The sequence below is a fragment of the Stomoxys calcitrans genome, chromosome 4 (assembly GCF_963082655.1).
Source record: "Stomoxys calcitrans chromosome 4, idStoCalc2.1, whole genome shotgun sequence".
Taxonomy (NCBI): domain Eukaryota; kingdom Metazoa; phylum Arthropoda; class Insecta; order Diptera; family Muscidae; genus Stomoxys; species Stomoxys calcitrans.
Genome location: NC_081555.1, coordinates 30,310,343 through 30,333,985, shown reverse-complemented (window position 1 = coordinate 30,333,985; position 23,643 = coordinate 30,310,343). Strand labels below are relative to the sequence as shown.

The window sequence follows — 23,643 nt, the reverse complement described above, 5'->3', positions numbered from 1 at the left end:
AGAATTAAAAGGCAAAATTGATTCATAAAGCAAAATATGTTGTAAAATGGTTAAAAGGATAAGCTTGTGGTAGCCAAATTAAATCTCCATATTCCAATTCGGATGTGGATTTAATTTCAAAACTATAAACTAACATGCTTCGGACTGTAGGCCTGACAGATGGAAGGTTAAAGAGCAACACTACTATACTGAGTTTGGCCGCTACGAACGTCTAAAGAGTGGTGTGCTGCCTGTGATCGTATCCATCTGTTGTCAGACGATTTCTTTTCAGTTAGCAATAAAAAATCCTCCATTTCTTGAGATGTTTTTTGTCAAATTAGCTCGACTCTATCCCCCTTTAGGACAAACAATTTCGTTAAAAATTCGAGTTTTTGATATATCCCAGAAAATATTGTACCCTTCGGTCAACGTTATATAAAAAGAGCCCAAAAATAGTTTTGACCTGAGAACTTCGAACCTTTTGGGGGTTTGTTCTTTCTGACCTCCAGACCATGACCCTAAATTTGTTCCACAGTGTATCTAGACTTCTCAACCAATATAAGGCGACTAAGAGAGTTCCTTGTCGCGATATATAAAGCGATACTGCGATCCAGCTCGCTAATCGTGGCATCAAACCATAAATTACGGCTAATACCCAGAAATCTCAATACGACAAAATGAGAAGTCATGTAGTAACTTCATTGGCGTAACAAAAGTGTTTTTATTATATCCACTAGTCTATCTTCCGTACTTATAGATTAAGTCCAGCACCTCTGGATCTCTGGGAAGAGAAAAGTTACCCATGCTAAATGGCCTGTAGATGTCGAACAGTAAGCTAGATAAACATTTGTTAAAGAAAGCGATGGAGTGAGAAGAAAGCATAAGTCAAAATCCAATAAGCGAGTGATGCTTACCAACGGTAGCAAGAGATAGGCATCACTCGTTATAGGCATCACTTCTTGATAAGTATCCCTCATTAATAGGCATTACTTGTTGATAAGCATACCTCGTTGATAGGGTTGATAGGCATCACTCTTGGATAAATCAAATATCTTCGACCACCTCTTGATGTATCCAAGAGTAGACATTGATCATCTATCCATACAGAAATCAAATTGAGCGTCAAATTTCAGCTTGTCAGTGAATCATAAAATTGACATACATAATCTAGTTAATGCCAATTAATAGAATACCCAGTACATATTCATAAAAAGTATTAATATCCTCTTTTTCTTTTAGGTTGTGGTTCCCTTCAATGTTCCAGTAGCTTCACTCGAAAACATCAAAAAAGAGAAGCAAACGACCCCGCTCATTCTGTTCCTTAGGATAGGTAAGTTCAAACTTTAAGCAAGAGTGATTTTTAGACTTTATAAGAATGTGGAATAGAGTTTTGTGATGTTTTCAATTATTTATGCTTTTAATTAATGGTATCGAGGTATATTGCATGGACTGGTTCTTATGTAAGAATTCTTCGATTTTCGTTTGCTCGTACTGTCAATATTGATACAAATTCCAAATATAAATAACTCTCTAGCCAAATATCATTGTTTGCAGAGTTGTCTTCTGCCTGGAAAATTAATCATTTCTTAGTACTCCTTAAGGAACATACAGTTTGCTTAAATATTTTGCAACCTTCAAAAAGTTATTTTTTAGTTGCTTGTATAATACATGTATTTGTTCTATGTATACCACAAAAACATTTTTTTCACGGATAGAGACATTGTCATAAAATTTGACAGCCCGAACAAAATTTTGTAGGGCCGAGGTTACCAACTTTGAAGGCTCACCAATGGGCCCCTGTGACTTCTAGGGCTCTGCATATAAACTAGGTAACACCTCAGCTATAACCATGTAAAATTCATGAAGATATCTCTATCCGTTCCAAAATGGCAGACTTATTTCCACTTATTTGTTCTCATCCCACTGTGCAACGTTTAAATCTATTTATAGAACTGTTCATTTTATTCAATATGTCATTGAGTATGTCTATGTTTATACGAGTCTTATAAACAAAAGAATATATATATATATATATATATATATATATATATATATATATATATATATATATATATATATATATATATATATATATATATATATATATATATATATATATATATATATATATATATATATATATATATATATATATATATATATATATATATATATATATATATACATATATATATATATATAGAATTCTAAGAAAAGATTCATAGAAAGTCTCACAGATGGGGTAAGTTTATATTATAAATGCCCAATAACATTATTATGGGGAACACGTCTGAAAAAATTTGCAAGCTAGAAAGAATGTTGTTTCTTTTTGTTTACCAGGAAGTTTCAATATGATTGAAAGAACAAATAAATCTTCAACAAACACAGTATTTGAACAGTAATGGAATTTGCTTGTCAATTTTCGCACTGTATGTATATGTTCTGGTCTCCTAGGCAAGTGCTAATTATTCGTAAAAAAACTTCAATTTTAAGCAGGTATTCTTCAACATTAAACATAAAAACTTCATGATCAGTTAATGTATTTTTGGTGCATTGATGTATCCAACTGTGAATAGATCTTAACTTATGTATTGCGCATTATACAATCTATAATTCCACAACCTTCTCTATGAAAAATACAAGTAAATGACTGCTTTGTAGTTGTCCAAGAGTTTGCTTAATAAATAGGTCAATATTCTTTTGGGCGATCCTGTTGATTTCCGTACCTAAGCTAACTGAAATTAATTAACACAAAGAGAGCACTAATTGTATTCTAATTTCTTAAGTATCCAAAGCGTGTTCAAACAGTTTCACTTCAATTGCAATGAAATCGAAAAAAAAAATTAAAAGCCTTTAATGAAAGCTGTCTCTATTTATTTATACAATGAGTGAGAGTATTTATACTAATTAGATTTTAATGTTTAACATATCCGTTATATATGTGAAAAATCTGTCTAGTGAGGAATCTTTTTGTTCTTTTTGTTTAACAGGAAGTCCCAATGTGTGTAGAAATTGAAAGAACAAAGTGTTGTCGCTATGGCTTAGTACGTGATAATGGAATTTGCTTGTTAATGTCTTGTGCGGAACAGCTAATCTTTCTTGAAGATGTGCTAATTGCACAAAAAAAAAATCATTTATAAATCGTTATAGTACTATTTATTCGTGTTTCTTCATTCTCAAAAAGATAATACAGCAAGCTTGGGCGGGTCATTTAAATGGTGAGAACATTAAAAACTTCAATGTGATGTTTCGAAGAAAGGAGATTCTTTTTAAGAAGGTTATGAAATTCGTCAAAATCCCAGAAATTTGTGAAGAATTTACTTATTTTTCATCATTATAACCTCGATAAACGTCTATCCCGCAGAAAGAAAAATTAAATGGATAGATCTAAGAGAATTGAGATGTACAGGAGTCAGAATGAAGTCTGGAAATTTGCCATAAGAATCAAACAACAATTTGGCAAAAGAATTAAACAACAAATTTGACAAAAGAATCAAACAATAAACCAATCACTTAGGTGCAGGCACATCCTCCTGCAGAGACAAAGAAGGATATCTAGCTACTGATACAGATACTGTGCTTGGAATATGAAAAGATCATTTTACCCAGCTGTTTATATCAGACGATGGTGGCAAAAAAGATACCGATGAACCAATCCCTGATGATGGTATAGAATGTTTACCTCCTAGTCAGAATAAGGTCCAAGTAGTTGTGATTCGACTGAAGAACAGCAAGGCAGCAAAAGCCGATTGGTTGCCCGCTGAGCTAATTAAGACCGGATCCGACATGCACCATAAGGCGTATGCATCAGCTTGCCTGCACGATCTGTCTAGAAGAACGCAGACAAGAATCTCAGCATATTATAAGACTCCTCCCCTTCGCATACAAGATACTCTCGAACGTACAGTGTGAAAGATAAAAACAGGCCTTAGATCTGTTAAATCCACCAAAGATCAGATTTTCACACTGCTCCATATCCTGAAAGAGACCCGAGAAGGACAGGTCAACCGTTACCATCTCTCGTTAACTACAAAAGCTTCTATCGACAGCCCTACACGTCAATGAGATAATTGAGCTCTAACAATCCGGCCTAAAGCCTTGTTAATCCATTATAGACCAAATATTCACACTGACCATCTCTTCTTATTTCTTACTACTCGTACCATCTCTTCGTTTACTATCAAGTCGCTTTCGACGGCCTTATTCGTTTGAAGGTATTTCAAGCCATGGTTGAGTTTGGTATCCCTGGAAAATTAATAAGACTCTGCAGGATGATGCTAGCTGAGAAAATTTCTCTGAACTATTCTATACCAAACTAGGTTTCAAAAAGGGAAGATTAAACGAGAAGCAGGTGTTAATAGGCACGAAACACTACTCATAAGATAATACATGCTACTCGCCTATGCGGACAACATCGATATCGTGGGTCGGTCACCGTAAATAGTAACTGCAGCCTTTGAAAGAATCGAAAGAGAATCAGTGAGTCTGGCAGTAAATGAAGATAAGGCATAATGGAAAAATGAAAAATTATAATGTGGCAAACAAAACAAAATAAATAATAGTGGCAAACAAATGCTACTTTGGATTGAGCAAGCAGCTGAGGAGCATAGCCACCACTCGGCAGACAAAGATTGCACTACATAAGACACTGATACTACCCGTGTTGTTATATGGTTCCGGGGCATGGGTACTTGGGAAAGTAGACGAGGGAGTGCTTGGAGTGTTTGAGAGAAAGGTTCTTTGTACCAGTTTGTATTGATGGAGAGTATCGGCGTCGTATGCAACGTTTTTATTTGGCTAAGTCATCTTGTCAGAATGATGAAGAAGCTCCAGCAAAGAAGTCTTTTGAAGGAAGTCAATGTGGTTCATGCAAATCGGGACAACCAAAACTCCGATGGAAAAATCAAGTCGTGAAACACTTCTCGAAACTTGATGATGACAATTAATTGTTTTTATTCCACTCTAGAGTTAATGTATTTAAATAATTTCAAGGTCTTTCAAAAAAAAAAAAACATTGCAAAGAAAGATGACAAGTTTGCCTCCATCTCTAAAAACGAACATTTCAATTACAGAACAACTTTGCAGCAAGCACATATTTTACGCATTGTAAAGTTAACCTTAATCATGGCTTTAATACTGGTGTTAAATTAAAAAAAAAAAAACAACATCCCTGCTACATCCAATAAAGAAAAATATGTGAACAAGTATTTGGCCATTGAGCTTGAACATTATCCACTTTGAATGCAGTTGATCGAAGTCAACATTGACGTAGGCAACAAAGAGTGCTTGGGGGGTTTACCATCCATAGAATGCATAGTGAACCAATCTAATCTTACCGTTCCTTACACGGTTTTTTATACCTGATAATATCTATTTATGATTTAGTTTGATATCCTTGATATTATACGACGGCGGGCCTACTTTTGGTACCGATCTTACAAGAAAAAACAAAAAAATTTGGAGAAATTTTCTTTATTTCTCAAAATAATCTCCTTTTAGCCCTATACACATTTCCAGCGGGTTTCAATAGTTTCGATGCCCTGTTTATAGCTCCTCAAAATAGCCATGAACCGCGTATTCATTCTTTTATGTTAAAAAAAAAAAAACAAAATCCGAGGGAACAAATTCTGAAGCAATTCGAACTTTAATTCATGGATCTTAGAAATTTTTTTTCAATATATGATAATTTATTCCATATGTACAAATTCATTATAGAAGAAAAAACATACGTTTATAGAAGGTTGCCTCTTTTTATGAAAATTGTTTTCTTACTACTAACGCCATGAATATTATGCTACTTTTGGGACCGCCCTCGTCTGCCGTAATAGTGTTCGAACTAATGAAGGCAATCCACTTGAAATTTGGCATAGGTCTTTGAGGTTTATAAATAGGCCATATTGGTCATTTGGTTGACAGGAGTAGTAGCAGTTTTGTTTATCCACAAACCACATTTCACATCCTTCCGGAATATTTTTGGTCTTTTCCCATCAAATTTTCTAGCGTCCTGTTTCTACGCCTGTGGGCAACCAATCAGAGTTTTATATTATCTCCGGCAAACTGCATTTTGATCTTAAGAAAGAAAAATTCCAAAAATACCATCTCCAAACTGGACTTGTACCCGGTGATGGCGAATTGTCGTCATTATGGGTTTAAGGCAAATTAATAGTTGTTCGAAGCCTCAAAGTGGTTGACATACTTTTGAATTTGTGACGTCGTCAACAGGCAGAAATAATTTGTGGTTCACTATTCTGTCCATTTACCAGCACCATCACGTTAGTTTGTTTGGCCATTTTCATTCATGGCTAATTAAAGCGGTTTTTGTAGCCAAATGGATAAAAAACCTGCTTTCATTACAAGATCCAAGACCAGCCAGTCGGCTAGCTAGCTAGCCAGCCAACCTGCTTTTGCTAACCAGACGGAGAGTGTAAAACCCAAATCCATGTTCAAACCACTTTTCATTTTTTTGTATGGAGCTGTTGAAACCTAAGCCATAGCTAGGCTATGGTGGTAATGATGATGACGATGGCCGCGATGATGTATTACCACTTACATTTTACGATGGATTATTAATAGAAACAATTGCATAATCCAGGTGGATGACCAAGAGGCTATTGAATAATTTAGCACTGATAGCCACAAGAATTTAAGGCATTTGTTTTTTGCCACAATAGGCAATTTGTATGCATTTAAGAGGTAAAAGACAATACTGAAAATTTTCAATGGGTTTTTTTCAAAGAATTTTTATTGAATTTTATGGCTTACAAAAGTCATTTACAATTAGTAGTCACTTGTCTAATCAGAGAGCTTGCAGAGCTTTAGTTGAGGTTAGGAGAGCCTATGATTAATCCACAGTGTTTTAAGTTGTAGAAGTATTACAATATGTCAGTGATTAGTTTGAAGGATTATATGATAGATTAGGGGAGGTTTTAGTGGTAGTGTGGTGTAACAATATATGTTTCATAGTGAACTGCTCTAATAGTAATATCTATTTAATGTGTACACCCATTATTTATGATCATATGTTAGATTAGCAGATCGAACAGCTGTAAAATCATATGTTTAGAATTATAGTTTATTTTTAAGGATTAGTATAAAAGAATAAACAAAGTATCATTATTCGAAATATATATATATATATATATATATATATATAAGGATGATGATTTGAAAATAAAGAGCTGGAGTTCTACAGAGGCTAAAACGGCTTTACAACTTCTAAAATATTTATGTCTATATTAGATTAGGTTAGGTTTAAATGGCAGTCTGCCATCAGATCCACTTAGAGTTTTCGTCCATTGTGATACCGCAATAACAGAAGAAAGAATATGCGTTTTAATTCCTACCGTTGAACCATCCAGATTGCTTTAAAAAGCCCAACAACTTGCGAATGTTCACATCCGCTTAACTAGACAGGTTCTCAAAGAAATGAGAACCTAAAATGGAACTCCTTCTGACTGCCAGAAGGTCTTCTGTAGTCTCTTCTTCTTCGATGTCCTCAAAGCCTCTGCAAAAGTCGTTACTGGCAACCTTCAGTCTGTCAGCAAGTTTTCCGATTAGACGGTGACCTGTCATGACGGACACAATGACTGAGACGTCCATTCTAGCTAGTTACAACAAAGCGTCAGACCTCTTCAAATCTAGATTAGGCCACAGTTTTGGAATGCTCACAGCAGCCTCTTAGTGACCATCTATCATTCGTTGTCCTTCGGGCCTGGTCCTGAAAACTTAGCTTACATGTCAATAGAGGCATACCCATAGATTCCAGTTTCCCTGGAATGTGTAAGGTAGTTACTAGTTTCGCAAGCTCGTCCGCTTTATAATTCCCTAGGATATCTCTGTGGCCCGGCACCCAGAACAGGTGAATTTTGAACTGTTCAGCCATCTGGTTGAGAGATCTGCGACAGTCGAGGGTGGTTTTTGAGTTTAGAAATACATTTAATGGCTGTCTGGCTGTCTGAGGAGATATTTATGCCAATTGTCGTAATGACATTATGTCTTATCCATTCAACCACTTCCTTTATTGCAAGGTTCTCTGCTTGATATACACTGTAGTGGTCGGGTAACCTTTTCGATATGATTAGTTCTAGTTCTTTAGAGTAAAAAGCCCACATGGTCGCCTAGTTTGGAACCATCCGTATAGAAGTCTATGAAACTTCTATTACGTAGTTCCAATCGGTTCTATCAGGAACCAAGGTACAGTACTTTTTATCAAAAAGCGGCTCAGGTAGGGTGTAATTAACACTGCCTGGAACATCGGATATTGTATCAAGGATAACACAGTGCCTGTAGCGGCCACACGACCAATGAGAAAGCTCCCTTAACCTCACGCAGTGGTCGCTTTAATTTGTCAGTGCATCAGATGGTGTCGTGCTCAGTGCCTCGGCTGTGATGCACAAACAAGCCATCCTTTGGATGCGGTTGACTATTGAACAGAAGGCGACTTTTTGAAGCGCCGTCCACCAGACCACAGGACCATATATCATGATAGGTCTGACAACTGCAGTATATAACGAATGCATAACACTGGGGTTAAACCCCCAACTTTTGCCAATGGCTATCTTGCAAGTGCAAAGGGTCCTCAGCATGAAGGATGACAGACTAATAGAACGAGATTTTCGCCTTCGTGTGGTAGGGTTTCCCTGGTTTTGGAATGACCTTCGTGTCCCTCCCTCACACAGGTATATATGACATGGTGATACAAGCAAAGGAATATCTCTTTGGAATATCTCTGTGCTCCAGCATCCAAAACAGGTGAAGTTCGATCTGTTCTCCTTGAGAGGTGAGGTTAACTTTTGAACTCAGAAATATCTTCTCCCAAAGCCAACATAGTCATTCAGTCTGGAACAGTCCCCAAAGAAGTCTACGTACCTTCTTTAGCCAAAGTTATCTTACCTCTTAAACAGCGGCTCAGACAATGTCTGCCTGGATAACATAGTACTCGTAGCTGCTTCTAGATCAGTGTTGGGCACATGTGGTAGTGTGTGTAATATTTCCAAGCCCGTGGGGTTATGTTCTTATGCACGTATACAAATATGTGCAATCGTGTATGCGTATTTGCCCACCACTGTTCTAGACCAAAGAGAAAGCTCTTTTACTTCAACGTAAGGATCGCAGCAATTTGCTTAGCCACAATGTCCAGAGGTATTTAGGTACCATTGAATTCAGTGCATCAGATAGGGTCTACTTTATTGCGGCTGTGATGCATAAGCCAACCATCCCTTGGATCCGGCTGAGTATTAAACAGTTAGTGAACTTTTGAAGAGCCGTCCAGACCAGACCACAACACCATATATCATTATAGCGCTGACAACTACATTATACACCCAATGCAACTTTTCCCAATATATAGGGCAAGAGTTGACTTTCATGGCCTTCCGAAAATGTTAGATAGAACATTCACTCAGGCATCGTCAATGTCAAAAAATGCTACAATTGCATATTCCTTGATAACAAGAGAGTCTTCTATTTAGCCGACTAGATCATGAAGGACTTGCCTTTTCTATAGGCGTGCTGTTGTTGAGATAGGTGATCTCTAGAAATCTTCACCGTGAGATATGTATCTACACATCATGTGGTTGAGGGTGTAGATCGTTTCCTACGCGGATGATCATGGTCATCATGGTGACTGGCCGTTTCCTCTCTATCTCTATTATGAAGGATCTCGTTCTGTGGGCGTAGAAAAAGCTATTTGGATAGGCAAGGGCCAACGGGCTTGGTCTAAACCCCAGAAAGACTGACCTGATACTTTTCACCAGGAAGAGGAAAATGGGTGTTTTTAGGGGACTTGTTCTGTATGGGGTGGAGCTGACGCCGAGGTATTTGGGCGTGATTCTTGACCAGAAACTAAGCTGTAAAAGGAATGTCGAAGAAAGAGGTAAAAGGGGACTGAATTTGTTCTCTGCGCTTCTATCGCAACGCGATAGTAATGAGTTGGGTGCTTAGGCTTGGATGCTTAGCTGTGTGCGATAGACTGGCTCCCTGGTTAAGGGAAATACTTGCTGCTTCTGTCGACATGCCATAAATACCTGTGTTAGACTAATTCGCGTCTATTTATGCCAAATGTGGCATTGGATTCCGGACAACTTTGGCCGCCGCAAAAGATGAATTGGTATTCATCTTTTGCGGCGGCCTGACATAAATTCTCGATTGAAGGATTTTGCAACTGTATGTTGGATGTGTGGCAAAGAAGATCGCCCTAAGACTGAAAGAGTTTGGTATCTGACGCTCCTCAATCGTTGGACATTTTCTGTTCTTTGAGCCTGTATCTTGGGTTTGTGGCAACAAACACCGATCTAACACTGAGGGTGTCAGGTACCAGGCGCTCCGCAAGCTTTGGCCATTTTTCTGTTCTACTGGGAGATGAGGATGCCGCATGGTGACATGCTTTCTACGGCGCGAGTGGTTATATAACAGGGGAGTCCTTTCTTGTTTAGTGGTTGGGGGTCGTTTTCCTGAAAAGGACCTCTGGTGTCGGGGCACCTTGCACGGCTGCAACTTATTTCAGGCGGATATATTCGAGATCCTGAAGTTCAATGCCTTCATCGATGCGGGAGCGGCGGCCTTATTAGACTGCCACAATACGTGGACAGTTATGCGGCGCCGAGGACTGGCATCGGACCATGTAAGCTCGAAACTGGTTAGATGATGTAATGAGCTTCTTCGAACAATGGAAAAGGTTGTCAGCCTTTTCCGAGCTATCAAGGTGTGGCGGGGTTCAGAATGGCCAACGAGTTCACACGGAATGAATGGCTGGTTGTCGCAGGTCGTGCTATGGAATCAGAGGGCGCTCCACTGCTCGAACTTCTAGGTGTGTTAAAGGCCTTCTATGATGATCGCGCGAGTGAAGCGCTGGCTGATGAATGAATTCGAATTGATGGTCATTGGAACACCAGGTCTTTTACGTCAAGCTGGACGTAAGGTGAGACAGACTTCTGAAGGATGTGCGATGACAAAGAGAAGTTGTGCCCGCAATTATGAGAAGAAGACACAGACTTGCACCTCTTTCCGTGCCTAAATTCCCCTTAGACACTCAGTTCTCTCGTTATTCTAGAGTTCTGTCGAGGCCAGAACTGTCTCTCTGGATTATTGTCTTCTTCTTGTCTTTTGCATTGGTTTCTTTTGCTATACGGTGCTGTAGAGTATATTTAACTGTTCTATCTCCGTTTTGTTTTTTTTTCGTCTACCTTCAGCAAGGGCGTCCGCAATGGACCTAAGGTTTCTGATTGAAACGGCTAGTAACCCCCACGGCGACCCCTCAACCTAACTTAACCTTTGTATCTATTGGCCTACATATGTAAAGTCTATCGTTTAAAGGATGACAGCTTCAGATTCTGATTGCTTTTGTGTGGTATAGGTTTCTGCTTTTTGAATAAAAATGAATTTTGTGTCTCTTCATCCCACAGGTATTTACGGTATGTCGATAGAAACAGAGAAAATCTCCTTACACACATCTTGTAGTTTGATTGGTGATACGTTATCACATCTTAGCGATTTAAAGGCATTAAACTTTTGATCGCCCAAAGAATTCTCGACTCAGACAAAATTTCTTTAACACTCCCGGACGAAGCTATACCAGTGACGAACTCTTCCGTAGCCACATTCTTCGTTCATTCATTCTCCATTGAAATTTTGTGCTCTGACCAAATTGCAAATTTGCCCATGGTTATTCCATTAAGGAACAGGAGCAAACTTCTCACATATCAATGAGTGCTGTCCGATTCAAGTTCAAGCTGAATGATAAAGGGCCTCCTTTTTATAGCCGAGTTCAAACGGCGTGCCGCTGTGCGACACCTTTTTTGGGGAGAGGTTTGTACATTGCTGCCATACCTTTTTCTGAATTGCATAGTACTTCACAAATGTCGCCAGTTTTAGGAGGAAATAACCACCGCTGAAAACTTTTTTCTGATGTTCTCGTCAGAATTTGAAACCAGGCGTTCAGCGTCATAGGCGGTCATGCTAATCTCAGCGCTTCAGTGACTTTCGTAATTTCGGAATACGGGGACACAATACCAGACATGAACCAACTTAGGGACGTGGCATGGAAAACAATTAAGGATTTTGTATGAAGCACGAAATTTCTAACTTAGATTTTCTTTTTCGGTGTTACTTTTTTAGTATTTATACGGGCTTAGGTGTATGTCCATAGTGGCATTAGGCGGATTAATATTCGCACCATCTTTTAAACCTTAACTAACCTAACTTCAGAATTTACCATAATAAGTGTGAAGGTTAGGATCTTCTGTAGCCTAGAGACATCGGATGTATCTTCCACAGAGTTGCACAATTCCATCCAGGGTTTTTTCAAAGCCTTTCTCTGCTCTCCGTTGTATCTTCGTTACAACGCTACAAATTCTATCTTATAGAATACCCAATCCCGTGGTGCACTTGTGGTTTTGCCTCATTGAAGAGTCTTCTGCCACCCTTCCGGTCACATGCGTTCGGAGTTTCGTCTTTGACAGCAAGCGCAGACCTTGAGCCAAAACTAACCAAATTGCCCACTCACATAGACAAGTCTTCCACAACAGCTGCTAAGACGTTTCCCGAACCCGCAACCCTACCGCTCCTATAAATCTTCAGCTATATTTTGTAATATCCGTAGAATACAACTTCTTTCGACTTAATGAAGTACTCGAGGCAGTCGAAGTGTAGTGTGAATACTATATGTCTCCGAATCCCATTAGCCACATATGTCTAATCGACTTAAGTCGAATCTACTCAACGATTTAAGTTGCATTTATTAAAATCAACAGAAAACCTTATTTTGCTGATGAGCTCTTGACTTTTTCCAAGGGAAAATAAGGCATATTTTAACAACTTTGACCGATCTATGGTAAAGCTTATAACGGTTTTCCATTTTTTTTGCCTTGTTAATAACTGTACGTGAATCCTCTGTTGGATTGCCCTGGTCCTCCAGCACACTGTGACTTCTTTGAGGGGGTACATTTGGCAAATGTTAATAACTTGATAAACCGACCTTGAGGTAATTAAAATACAATTAAAAAACATGAACCCATTACGAAAATCACTCATAGCCACTGACACTCATTTTGAGAGTACCTGATTTGGGGGAGCTCACTTGCCTTTGCGCATTTGTCTATTATGTTGAGTTGTCTGCTGCCAGTGGGGGGAACTTCTGCATTTTTGTTTGGTTTTCTGGGTTTGTGTTTTTGTTTCATGTAAAAATCTGATGTCTAACCACCATAAATCTGGGTTAATACATTTCAAATAAAACTGAAAGTGTTAATTATTTAAAGACATTTTTATTTTTATATTCGTGCATTTATTTTTCTATGGCTGGCTTTTGGCAATATTTGCTGCTTTTGACTCCATGACTCGTCACTCAGTCACTCACTGGGTCAGTTGGCTTTGGCCCATTTGTGTTAAGGGAATGGGGGGGGGGGACCTTGTTTTTTTTTTCTTTTTTGCGTGTGGAAACTTGTAACAGTGTTAAGTGCTTTGTATTTGTTCAACAAAAATTCAATTCCTTAAAAAACCTGTCTTCATGTTGCAGTTGCCCCATAATTTAGGTCATCGTCAGTTCTTCTTTGCTCACACATCACATGATTTTTCTTGTAAACGCATTGCGAAATTAAGACAATTTTTTGGTAGAGAGAAAATTCATGGTATGATAAATGACTTTGGCGTACCTATGACAATATGAGCTCGATAAGTGAGAAGTTGTATATGAAGAAAAAAATGCAGAAAATCATTCAAAATGTAATAAAATCAAAAATATATATATACGTTGAACAATTTAAGCATTTTTTAAAAATGTTCCATTTTTCCTTAGCCATGGCTCATGGGTGGAAAAAAAAGCTTTAGTCCTTATTAAAAATTTATACCGAACTAAAAACAACCCTACTAGAGCCGAAGTAAGGGCATTTGTAGGACGAATTTCTATTTAGGATCACTGAGCGTCGCAAAGACTCGTCTATGGAAAGGAGGTGTCTTTATTATATGAATTTATCCTGAAACCTAGGCTTGGCTTTATCCATAAGTATAAATTTTACTTTTTGAGCCCAAAAATTGAATGAAACTCATTGAAATATAGTTTTGTTTCGAAAAAGTAGGTTTGTTGAAAGTGAGCCGAATCGACCATATACACAGAAAAATTAAAATTCAGTTCCAATCACGAAATTAATTGATCCAATTAATTTTTTAATTGAGTCACGAAAATTATAACACCAACCACTGTTTTTGAAGAAGTAATTGAAAACATTTTCAATTAGAAAAATTGCATATTAAATTAAAAAAATTATTGAAATTTTTTAAATGTACAATTCATTATTTAATTGATCCAATTAAAAAAATTATTGAAATTTTCAATTAATTTTGTATTGATCCAATTAAAAAAGTGTTTGAAATTTTTGAAAATTTCAATTAATTTCTATATATGGTATAAAGATGTTTCAAAAATCCATCTGCTGTTCAATAATTAGTCAGATCCAAAGTATGACCAGTCTATGTATCACACCATAGCGCCATCTTTTTGGATTAAATGAAATGCTTCACTTAATATCAACAAGTTGCCGGAACCACTACCGTGAGTTTGGGGGGAACTTTCCCTTTGGCTACGGACACTAGCTTAGCAAATTTATTTATTTCAATGATCTTCAAAAACAGAGTATTTGCTAAACAATTTTGAATAAAAGGCTATCAAAACAAACGGTTGCGCACATGTGCCATATTTCTTTTTGTTAAACTTTGATGCTCGCATTTATTTTGTTTTATATATTTACGAAATGTTGTTTTGGAGTTTGTTTAAGTGGTATTTATACTACTCGTTTATATTTATCCATTGTTTCATTTTTAGATGTTTTTTTTTTTTATTTTTGTTTTAAGCGTTTAATTTTTTTCAAAGCGTGTCATCAAACATTGAATTTAGATCTGGGTTGAAATTCAATGAAACAATGCCATAATTCACACTATGTATAGACATATTCGATAACTTATTAAACAAAAAGTAGTTAAACTCAAACAAAATATATAACGGTAGGATATTGTCCAATTTTAGGTCATTTGTTTCATTATTATTCAAATAATAAAAGTAGTTTTGTTTATTTGTTCATGTTTTACATTAGTTTTAATTTATGTGAAATGCATTTAAAAAGTATATCAACATTTCCGAAATATATATTTAACCATTGTTTTGTAAACGAATATTCCTCAGTGGAGGCCAACGCAGTGTAGAGGTTAGCATATCCGCCTATGGCGCTGAACGCCTGGGTTTGAATCCTGGAGGGAACATCAGAAATAATTTTCAGCGGTGGTTATCCCCTCCCAATGCTGGCAACATATGTAAGTTACTATGCCATGTAAAACTTATCCTCAAAGAGGTGTCATATTACGGCACGTCGTTCGTACTTGACTTTAAAGAGGTGTCCCCTTATCATTGATCTAAATCTTGAATGGGAAAGCACTGATTGATATGTGATAAGTTTGCCAATGTTGCTTAATGGAATGCTCATGCACCAATAGAAAAAAAGATTGCTATAAATAGCAAATACTGTCTGCTGAATATTAGCAGTTAATTTTGCTGCTATTACAGCAGTAGTGCTGAAAAGTCTGTTGTTTGCTGAAATTGGCTGCTGCTTAATTGTGAAGGGGATGTTAGACGAAAAAATAGGACACATATGTAAATGTGTGTCTCAGTGGATGTTTATTATCACCACTGAACGTATACTTTCCATAACCTCTTTTCTTTAAATTTAGATACATAAGACCATGCCAGTCATGTACACATTAGTAGCGCAATAACAAAAAATGCGAGCTAGCTCAGCCATATTTTGAAATGTATACCATTGGATGGATAAAGTAGCTCCTTTACAGTAATATTCCACAAATTAAATCATCTCTTCCTACAAATTTCCTAAAAACTGCCTAAAGTAATCAAAACAAGTAACAGGTTTTGTTAGTTGAAATAGCAGTAAGAAATGTTTGCATACAGCAACCCTATGTTTGCTGAAACAGCAGTAATGTCTACTTTCCTATTTTCAGCAGACAAAAACTGCTGTTTTAGCAAACATTTTTGCTGTTTTGAATAACAAATTTGGTTGAGTGTGGGCAAACTTGCATTTGCATATTCCTTATCACAGGGTGAGTCATAATAACATTGCATTTCTCAATGTTTGCCTGTCTGTCCTTTCCTCCACTAACGCATTATGGTAAGATCCAATTTGCAAAATCCATAGGTATATGTATCCCCTGTTCCTTAATGGAATGTCCATATTAAATTTAGTAGTTTAGTATAGGTTTAATTTGTCTATAAAATTAATTTCCCTAACCTTTTATGCTTCTACAATAGATTCATTCGAGCATCATCATCCGATTTAGCTAAAAATTTTCAAGCACTGCCATGATTCATACATGCATGATTCATAGCTCAGTTAAGGTAAGATTGAAACAGAAGTGTACCTTGAGGATTCATACCAGTTATTATTCAAAGCTTGCTGCCTAAAAGAAAATTTCCCGAGTATTATGTTTTAAGTTTTAGAAGATAGGAAATATAAGTCTGTTTCGTGACGATGTTATTACATAAGGAACTAGATGTAGAATGTCATTAACTTCTTCTGTTTCATGGACATGGTAAGGAATGTTTTATTACCGATTTTATGCAAATGCAAATTTGCCCATGAACATTCCATTACGGAACTGGGGCAAACTTCTCACAAAGCAATGAATGCTGTCCGATTTTATTTTTAGGTCAATGTTAAGGGACATTCGTTTTATAGCCAAGTCCGAACGGCGTGCTGCAGAGCGAAACCTTTTTTGGGGAGAAGATTTTACATGACAAAGTACATCACAAATATCGTCAACATTAGGAGGGTATAACCACCGTTGAAAATTTTTCTGATATTCCTGCCAGAATTCGACCTCAGGTGTTCAGCGTCATAGCCGGACATGCTAACCTCTGCCTTCGGCGGCCTGCTCCGATTTTATAGCCTCAGATTAATTCCATGAGAGTCGTTTCGGACTTAGATAAGTTTCGGACAATAAGGCTTAACGAAAATTTCAAATCTTAAAAAAATTTAGAAGTAGTGTTTGTGGAGGAGACGCTCCACCCCTGAAAGGATTTATAGACCAATAACGAAAATATGACACATAAATTAATACAACGCCACAAACGAACATACATATATACAGATTGCAGCAACATCGAACACAAATGAAAGGAGTATTGTACGAATAAAACACCAATCAGAACAGCTGAAGTTGCTGCAATTTTTGTCTGATTTGGCAGAAATTTTGTAGGCACAGCACACATGTGCCGTTCAACTAAGTTAATTTTTGTGATTTTTTTTGTAGTGGGTTTCCAAGATTCGGCACGGCCGAACTTAACACGTTTTTCCCTTTACACATTGAAATATTGATCTGATACCCAACAAAATATATACATTCATGATCATCTTGACCATTTAAGTCGATTTAGCCATGTTCGTCCGTCTGTCTTTCTGTCTGTCGAATTTACGCTAACTTTCGAAGAAGTAAGGCTAGACACATGTAATTTTGCACAAATACTTCCTATTAGAGTAGGTCGGTTGGGAATTTCATGAGCCATATAGGTTCATGTTTTGATATAGCTGCTATATAAACCGATCTCAGATCTTGACTTCTTAAGCTTGCAGAGGGGACAATTCCATCAGATTTGGCTGAAAATTTGTACCAGCTGTTTTGTTTAAAATTCTAACAGCCGTGCCAAGTATGGTCCAAATCGGTTCATAACCTGATATATCAACCGATCTTCATATTCGACTTCTTGAAATTTTGCACACAATGTTTTGCTACGACTTTCAACAGGAGTGCCAAGCATGGTTCAAATCGGTCTATAACCTGATATAGCTCCATTCTTGAACCTCTAGAGGGCGCAAATATTATCCGACTTGGCTTAATTCTAAACATCGTTTTTTCATGTATCTCCAATATACTTGAAAATATCATTCAAAGAACATGTCAAATGCGATTCATGGTGGAGGGTATATAAGATACGGCCAGGTCGAACTTAACGCGGTTTTATTTGTTTATTTTATTTTGTTTTGTTTTTGTATTTTTTTATTATATTTTATTTAATTTTATTTTGCTTTTTATTTTTACCCACCACGAAGGATGGGGGAAGGGGTATATACATTATGTAACATCAAAATATCCGTTTCCGATTCTACAAAGTATATGTATTCTTGATCGTTGTAAAATTCTAAGACGAACTGTTCGTCCATGTCCATAACTGTCCGTCCGTCTGTCGATGGTAATCACTCTACAGGCTTTAAAAGTTAAGATACTGAGCTAAAACTTTCAACAGATTTTTTTTCAATAGGTGGATAAAGTTGGATGATGGGCTACATATGACTATGTCTTGATATAGCCCCATTTAGGTCGATTTGCCGATTTTAGGTCTTAGGCACATTAAAGTCTCATTTATTACCCCAATTCGCCAAAATTTGGCACAGCGATTTGTGGTTGGCCGATATCGATCGATATTCGTACCTAGTATGATCCAGATCGGACCATATTTGGATATAGCTGTCATAATTCCACGGCCCGTAAAGATAACATTCTTCGAGCGCCGTAAGAAAGGTAAATCACCAACCGCCAATATCTCTAAATCAAAAAATATAAAGCATCAGCTACACACACAATGCTGGATAGTCTTTTTGAGTTTGAGATACGAGGGTTGCCTTTTATATTTCGGGATTGGACAACCCTTGTATTGCAATCTGCCAACTGGCAGCTCTATCGTAAAGCTTGACATTTTTGACGTTATGCGTACTCAGAACATTTTGACATACGAGCGCTATTTGTGTTGTTTACAGTAACTTTAATCGTGCGATTATTTTTTTCAACTTTCGACGTTGATTAAATCCACAACAGTACATCAATGAACTTAATTAAATTTTTGGCGATGAAGCTCCATCAAGGACCAGTGAAGCTCCATCAAGGACCACCAGGTGAATTCAACCGAGGTCGTAGTGCACTTCAAGACGAATTTCGTAAGCTACCCTGATATGATCCAATGTTCGTCTCAAAAAGACATGCTCCTACCATTGGGTAGCTCACTGATTAGTGAGTAGTTGTCACCCTTTTGGGGCAAAATGGACTGATCATAATGCTTAGTCACCTTTGAAGTCGAAATCTCCATAGCCTTCCCAATGCATAAATATCAACACATTTTGTCTATTAAAACTATTTAAAAAAGAGTATTTATTTTTTCTAATTCTAAATAGAAACAAAAACAAACCCTATTGGTTTCAGCTGGACAAGAAAATCCAACGATAAAATTTTATTTCTGTAGAAAATTTTTTCAAAACTATATCTATAGAAAATTTTGTCAAAATTTTATTTCTATAGAAAATTTTGTCAAATTTTTATTTCTACAGAAAATTTTGTCAAAATTCTATATCTATAGAAAATGTTGACAACATTTTATTTCGTCTGTTTGCGCGTTCTCTTTTGGTCTTAAAATCATATTGAGATTCCATTGGAGGATATTGTCTGTCTTTAATGCTTTTTATTCAAAGAATAGTATAGTAAAGAACATTTAAAAGTCACCAAAAAGTGTGTTGTTGCTAGAATCATTTGACTGGTTTCCTTTATCGCGATTTCACTTTCGACCAAGAAAAATCATCAGAAGGAGATGTCAAATAGATCATGGGTGCTTTACAACCATTCCAACTAGAGTGAGTTGTAAAGCCCAAAAGAACGTCCGCTCCGCTGCGCCTTCTTTTACATTATATGGAAAAGAATTATCCCTTAAATATTAATTTTTGAAATTTAAAGAGCTTTTAGTGAAATACCATGGTACGAAAATAATATATGTATATCGCTTGACTGACAGTATAAGAATATAAATGTCTTTATCTGAATCCTGTATGATCTATGAATTCGCTTGCAGGGTTTAGGTTCATTAACGTTTGGGTGTTTGATATACTCTATTCTTAAAAGTCTTTGTTTCAGCCCGATATTGTCATGATGTCCGATTTGGGTGTGGTCCTCAAGACACTTGGGTCTGAAAAAAAATATCAGCATCGTGCTCAAATACCATTTATTTAAACCCCATATTGCCATTGGTTTAAGGGAAGTTTATGGGATGAGGCGTCCTCAAACACTTGGCCCCAAAATGTGTACTCTTTGGGGATGTTTTTGAAAAGGGCGGTGCCCCAAATACATAGTCCCACATTAGAATACAAGATTCGATTTCGAGTCCCAAATACCTTTATTTGAGCACCATATTGCGATGGTCAGTAAATAGTTGCTGTTTGTGGGGTGTTTTGGGGAAGTGGATATCAATCTCGTACTTTTCTCCCAAATACATTTCATTTCAGCCCCACTTTGTCGTATATAGTATACTTGATTTAGGGGTGTTTTTAGGGAGTGGGGTGGTCCCCCAAACAGCCCAGAGAATATATCAACATCGTTCTATACTCTCAAATATCATTTAATTGAACCCCATATTGGCATTGGCCTCAAAATTGGATATCAAATTCGTTTTCTAATCTCATATATCTTTCATTTAACACCTTATATAAACTATCAATATCGAGATTCACTTCCTTTAAGACCCAAATTGTCATGGTGAGCAAATACGTTATGGGGGTGGGACTTCCACTTCCCGAATTTTGATATCAAATGCGTGGTCTACTCCCAAATACCTTTCATTTGAGTCATATATTTCCATAGTCGCAAACATGGTCGGTTTGGAAGTGTTTTTGGGAGATGGGGCGGCCGTTCAGTGACTTCGCCCTGAAAATATATATCAGATTCGTGTTCTTCTCTAAAATACCTCTTATTACAGCCCCATATTGGAATGGTCAGCAAATTCGTCTTATATGGGTGGTGTTATTTCCCTAATATTGATATCAGATTCCTGCTTAACTTCCAAAGACCTTTTATTTGAGCCCAATATTGCTATGGTCGTTAATTTGTCCGCTTATGGGGGTGTATTTGTGAGTGGAGGCCCCGCAAACACTTGGCCCTACATTTGGATATCAGATTTGTATTCTACACTCAAATACCTTTTATTTAAGCCCCATGCTGGGTGGACCCTCAGAAACTTGGCCCTAATATTTGGATATTCGTTCGATATTCGATTCGTATTCTGCTCGCAAATACCTTTCATTTGAGTCCCATATTTCCGTGGTCGATAAATATGTCCGATTTAGGGGTGTTTCGGGGGTTGGGGTGGACCCCCTAACACTTGGTCCAACAATTGGATATCAGATACGTTTTCTTATCCTAAATACCTTTCATTTGAGTCCCATATTGTCGTGATTGGTCTAAATATATATTTAGTAGGTTTAAGGGTGGGGCGGACGCGCTAGGCAACCCATCCGAAATTTGGATACCAAATTTTTATTATTAGGCTATTATAAGAGAGCACTTAAAATTTCACTTAAATCCCACCACCCATCTCCGAGACCTGGCGTTTCTGAAAATTAAGGTAAGGGGGAGGGTCCGCCCCCCCTTCAGATATCAAAAAATGTAGTACCCTATTTTCACCACGGGATCATTATGCACCATCTGTGAACATTTCAAGAAAATCGGTTCAGCCGTTTTTGAGTCTATATGGCACACTCAAACTAACAAACACAAATTGATTTTTATATAAAGATTCTGTAAAATTTTTATTTTTATTGAAAAATTTGCTAAAAAAAATTATTTCAAAAAAAGTTTTTTGTGCGTTGTTTTAAAAAGTGACCTTTTTGACCTTCGTGACCTTTTAACTAAATGACGAGAACCTTAACATGGGTTTCTTCTTATAAGTTCATTTATTTTCATTTATTTATTGTAACTTAAGAAAATGTTCAACTTACTTTTCATAGCCCAGATTTTGGCTTGCTGTAATCCCTGGAAATACTTGTAGATATCTTGCGAACAATTCGCTGAGACATCACTTCTTACATTAATCCACTGAGAAGCGAGATAGCTCAAGTCGAATATGTTCAGCATTTCCTTGAGACGTAGTGTCAGCTTCAAATCCACTACATCCGTATCCGTGGGCATTGTCGAGGGCGTTGACAGCGATGGCGTGGATGAATCATTTGTGGGATATAGACGTAAATTTAAAGGTTGCAACTCATGTTGTACGGTTTCAAGGTGTTGAGTTATGTTGAGGATACGAGCTTCGCCCCCACCTCCATCACCATTTTCGATGGCTGCATAGAGGCTGGGTATTGAAGCTAGAAGCAGCAGGGGAAGAAAAGCCGCTATGGGCCTTGAATGAAATGCACACATTTTATGTAAATTAAATGCTTCGTTTTTTGGTTTTTTGGTCAATATTTCTTTTTTTTTCTTGTTTCTTTTTTGTCAAGGTGCGATGTAGGGACAGGGAATTTAACACTTTTTTGTGGGGGGAGGGGGGTCGGCTAATCGACAAAATGATTCGAAGAAATTTAAAACAAAGGTGACACACAAACAATGACACAAACCGCGGCGTTGTTGTATAACTTTCACTTTTTTGGGCTGTTGATATTTCCACAGATCATTGATATTTTTTTATTGCCACCAATCTTGCACTAGGGGGAACCCTTCCCTTCAAAGCTGGCTTCTCGTTTGCTTTTTTTCTTCTTCTTCTTCTTCCACCTCCTCTTGTTATGGGTAGTATTATTCAATTTCACTTATGTAATATTATTGGAGGGCACTGAAATGCTTGCTTTTGTTTTTGTTGCTTCTTTTGATTTTTTTTTATTTATGAATGGTTCGGTTTTGTTTGGTTTTTGGAAGGTAGTTTGGTTTGGTTAATTCGAATTCGTTGCGGTAGAATTTCTTTAATATTTGTTTTTATTTTTTCTTCTTCTTCTTCTTTTTCGCTTCTATTTTCTTCGTTTTTCAAGTGCACACCGATGATTTGTGCGTTTAGTCTCACTTTGGCTGTAATGACCCAGTTGGATATCACGGCAACACATGGGACGTAGGAACGAGCGCGCGCGTTCAAAGGTAACTGACGACCGACTTGTGTGATCGCACGATTATGAATTGCGTCTGCGCGTCTTCAACGCTTATAAAAATATGCTAAATATTTCAACACGCACCACCAAGTAATCAGCGACGCGCATGTGCACAGCCAGCGAGTGCGCAGTTTTTCATGCAGAGATCTTAAAGCGACGAGATAAACGTTGTAGCGAGCGAGTGATATACTTTTTGAAAACGGCACGAAACGGATATTAAGTGATCTTACTGGGCTTTTCGTAGAGACTTGAGTTTTGTTTTTGCAGTTGGGTCTCGCCACAAAAGGTTTGGGGAATTTTTTCGGCTATCAGGCGCTGGATGCGTCTCAATGGCTTGACAAACGAAAGTGAACTGAAAAGCCGTTTTCTTTTTCGTTGGCGAAAAGTTCAAGCTCGGTTGCAGCTTTGGCTCTAAGCGTCGGTGGGTTGCTACCAATGCCGTTTTTGGCTTATAGGGAGACGTTATGCTGCTTCAGCAGTGCTAACATAGCTGGCTCTCCGCAGCAGCAGCAGCAGTATTTTCGGCATATCTATCAGGCATCAGCCTTATCAAGTACGTACCAACATTCATATATTCGTATGTGTATAAACGGTCTACAACAGTATGTGGTAACGTTTGTTGGGCTTTACAATGCCATTGATGGTTGACGACGCTGCCATCAAAGTCTGCAGCTTGTGGCTGGATTGATGGCTGGTTACTCGATCTTTCAGCTAAGTGGCCATCCAG

At 37.4% G+C, this 23,643-nt stretch overlaps 1 protein-coding gene across 1 annotated transcript in view; it reads right to left on the bottom strand.

The window, feature by feature from the left end:
- The window catches only part of LOC106087654 (nose resistant to fluoxetine protein 6), an 85,401-nt gene extending 62,345 nt beyond the window's left edge, over positions 1 to 23,056 (bottom strand). Inside the window, exon 1 of the mRNA XM_013252774.2 lies at positions 21,783 to 23,056. Coding sequence (XP_013108228.1) covers positions 21,783 to 22,203 — 421 coding nt within the window. The 5' untranslated portion in view covers positions 22,204 to 23,056. The remainder of the gene's footprint in view (positions 1 to 21,782) is intronic.
- Positions 23,057 to 23,643: the final 587 nt, after the last annotated feature.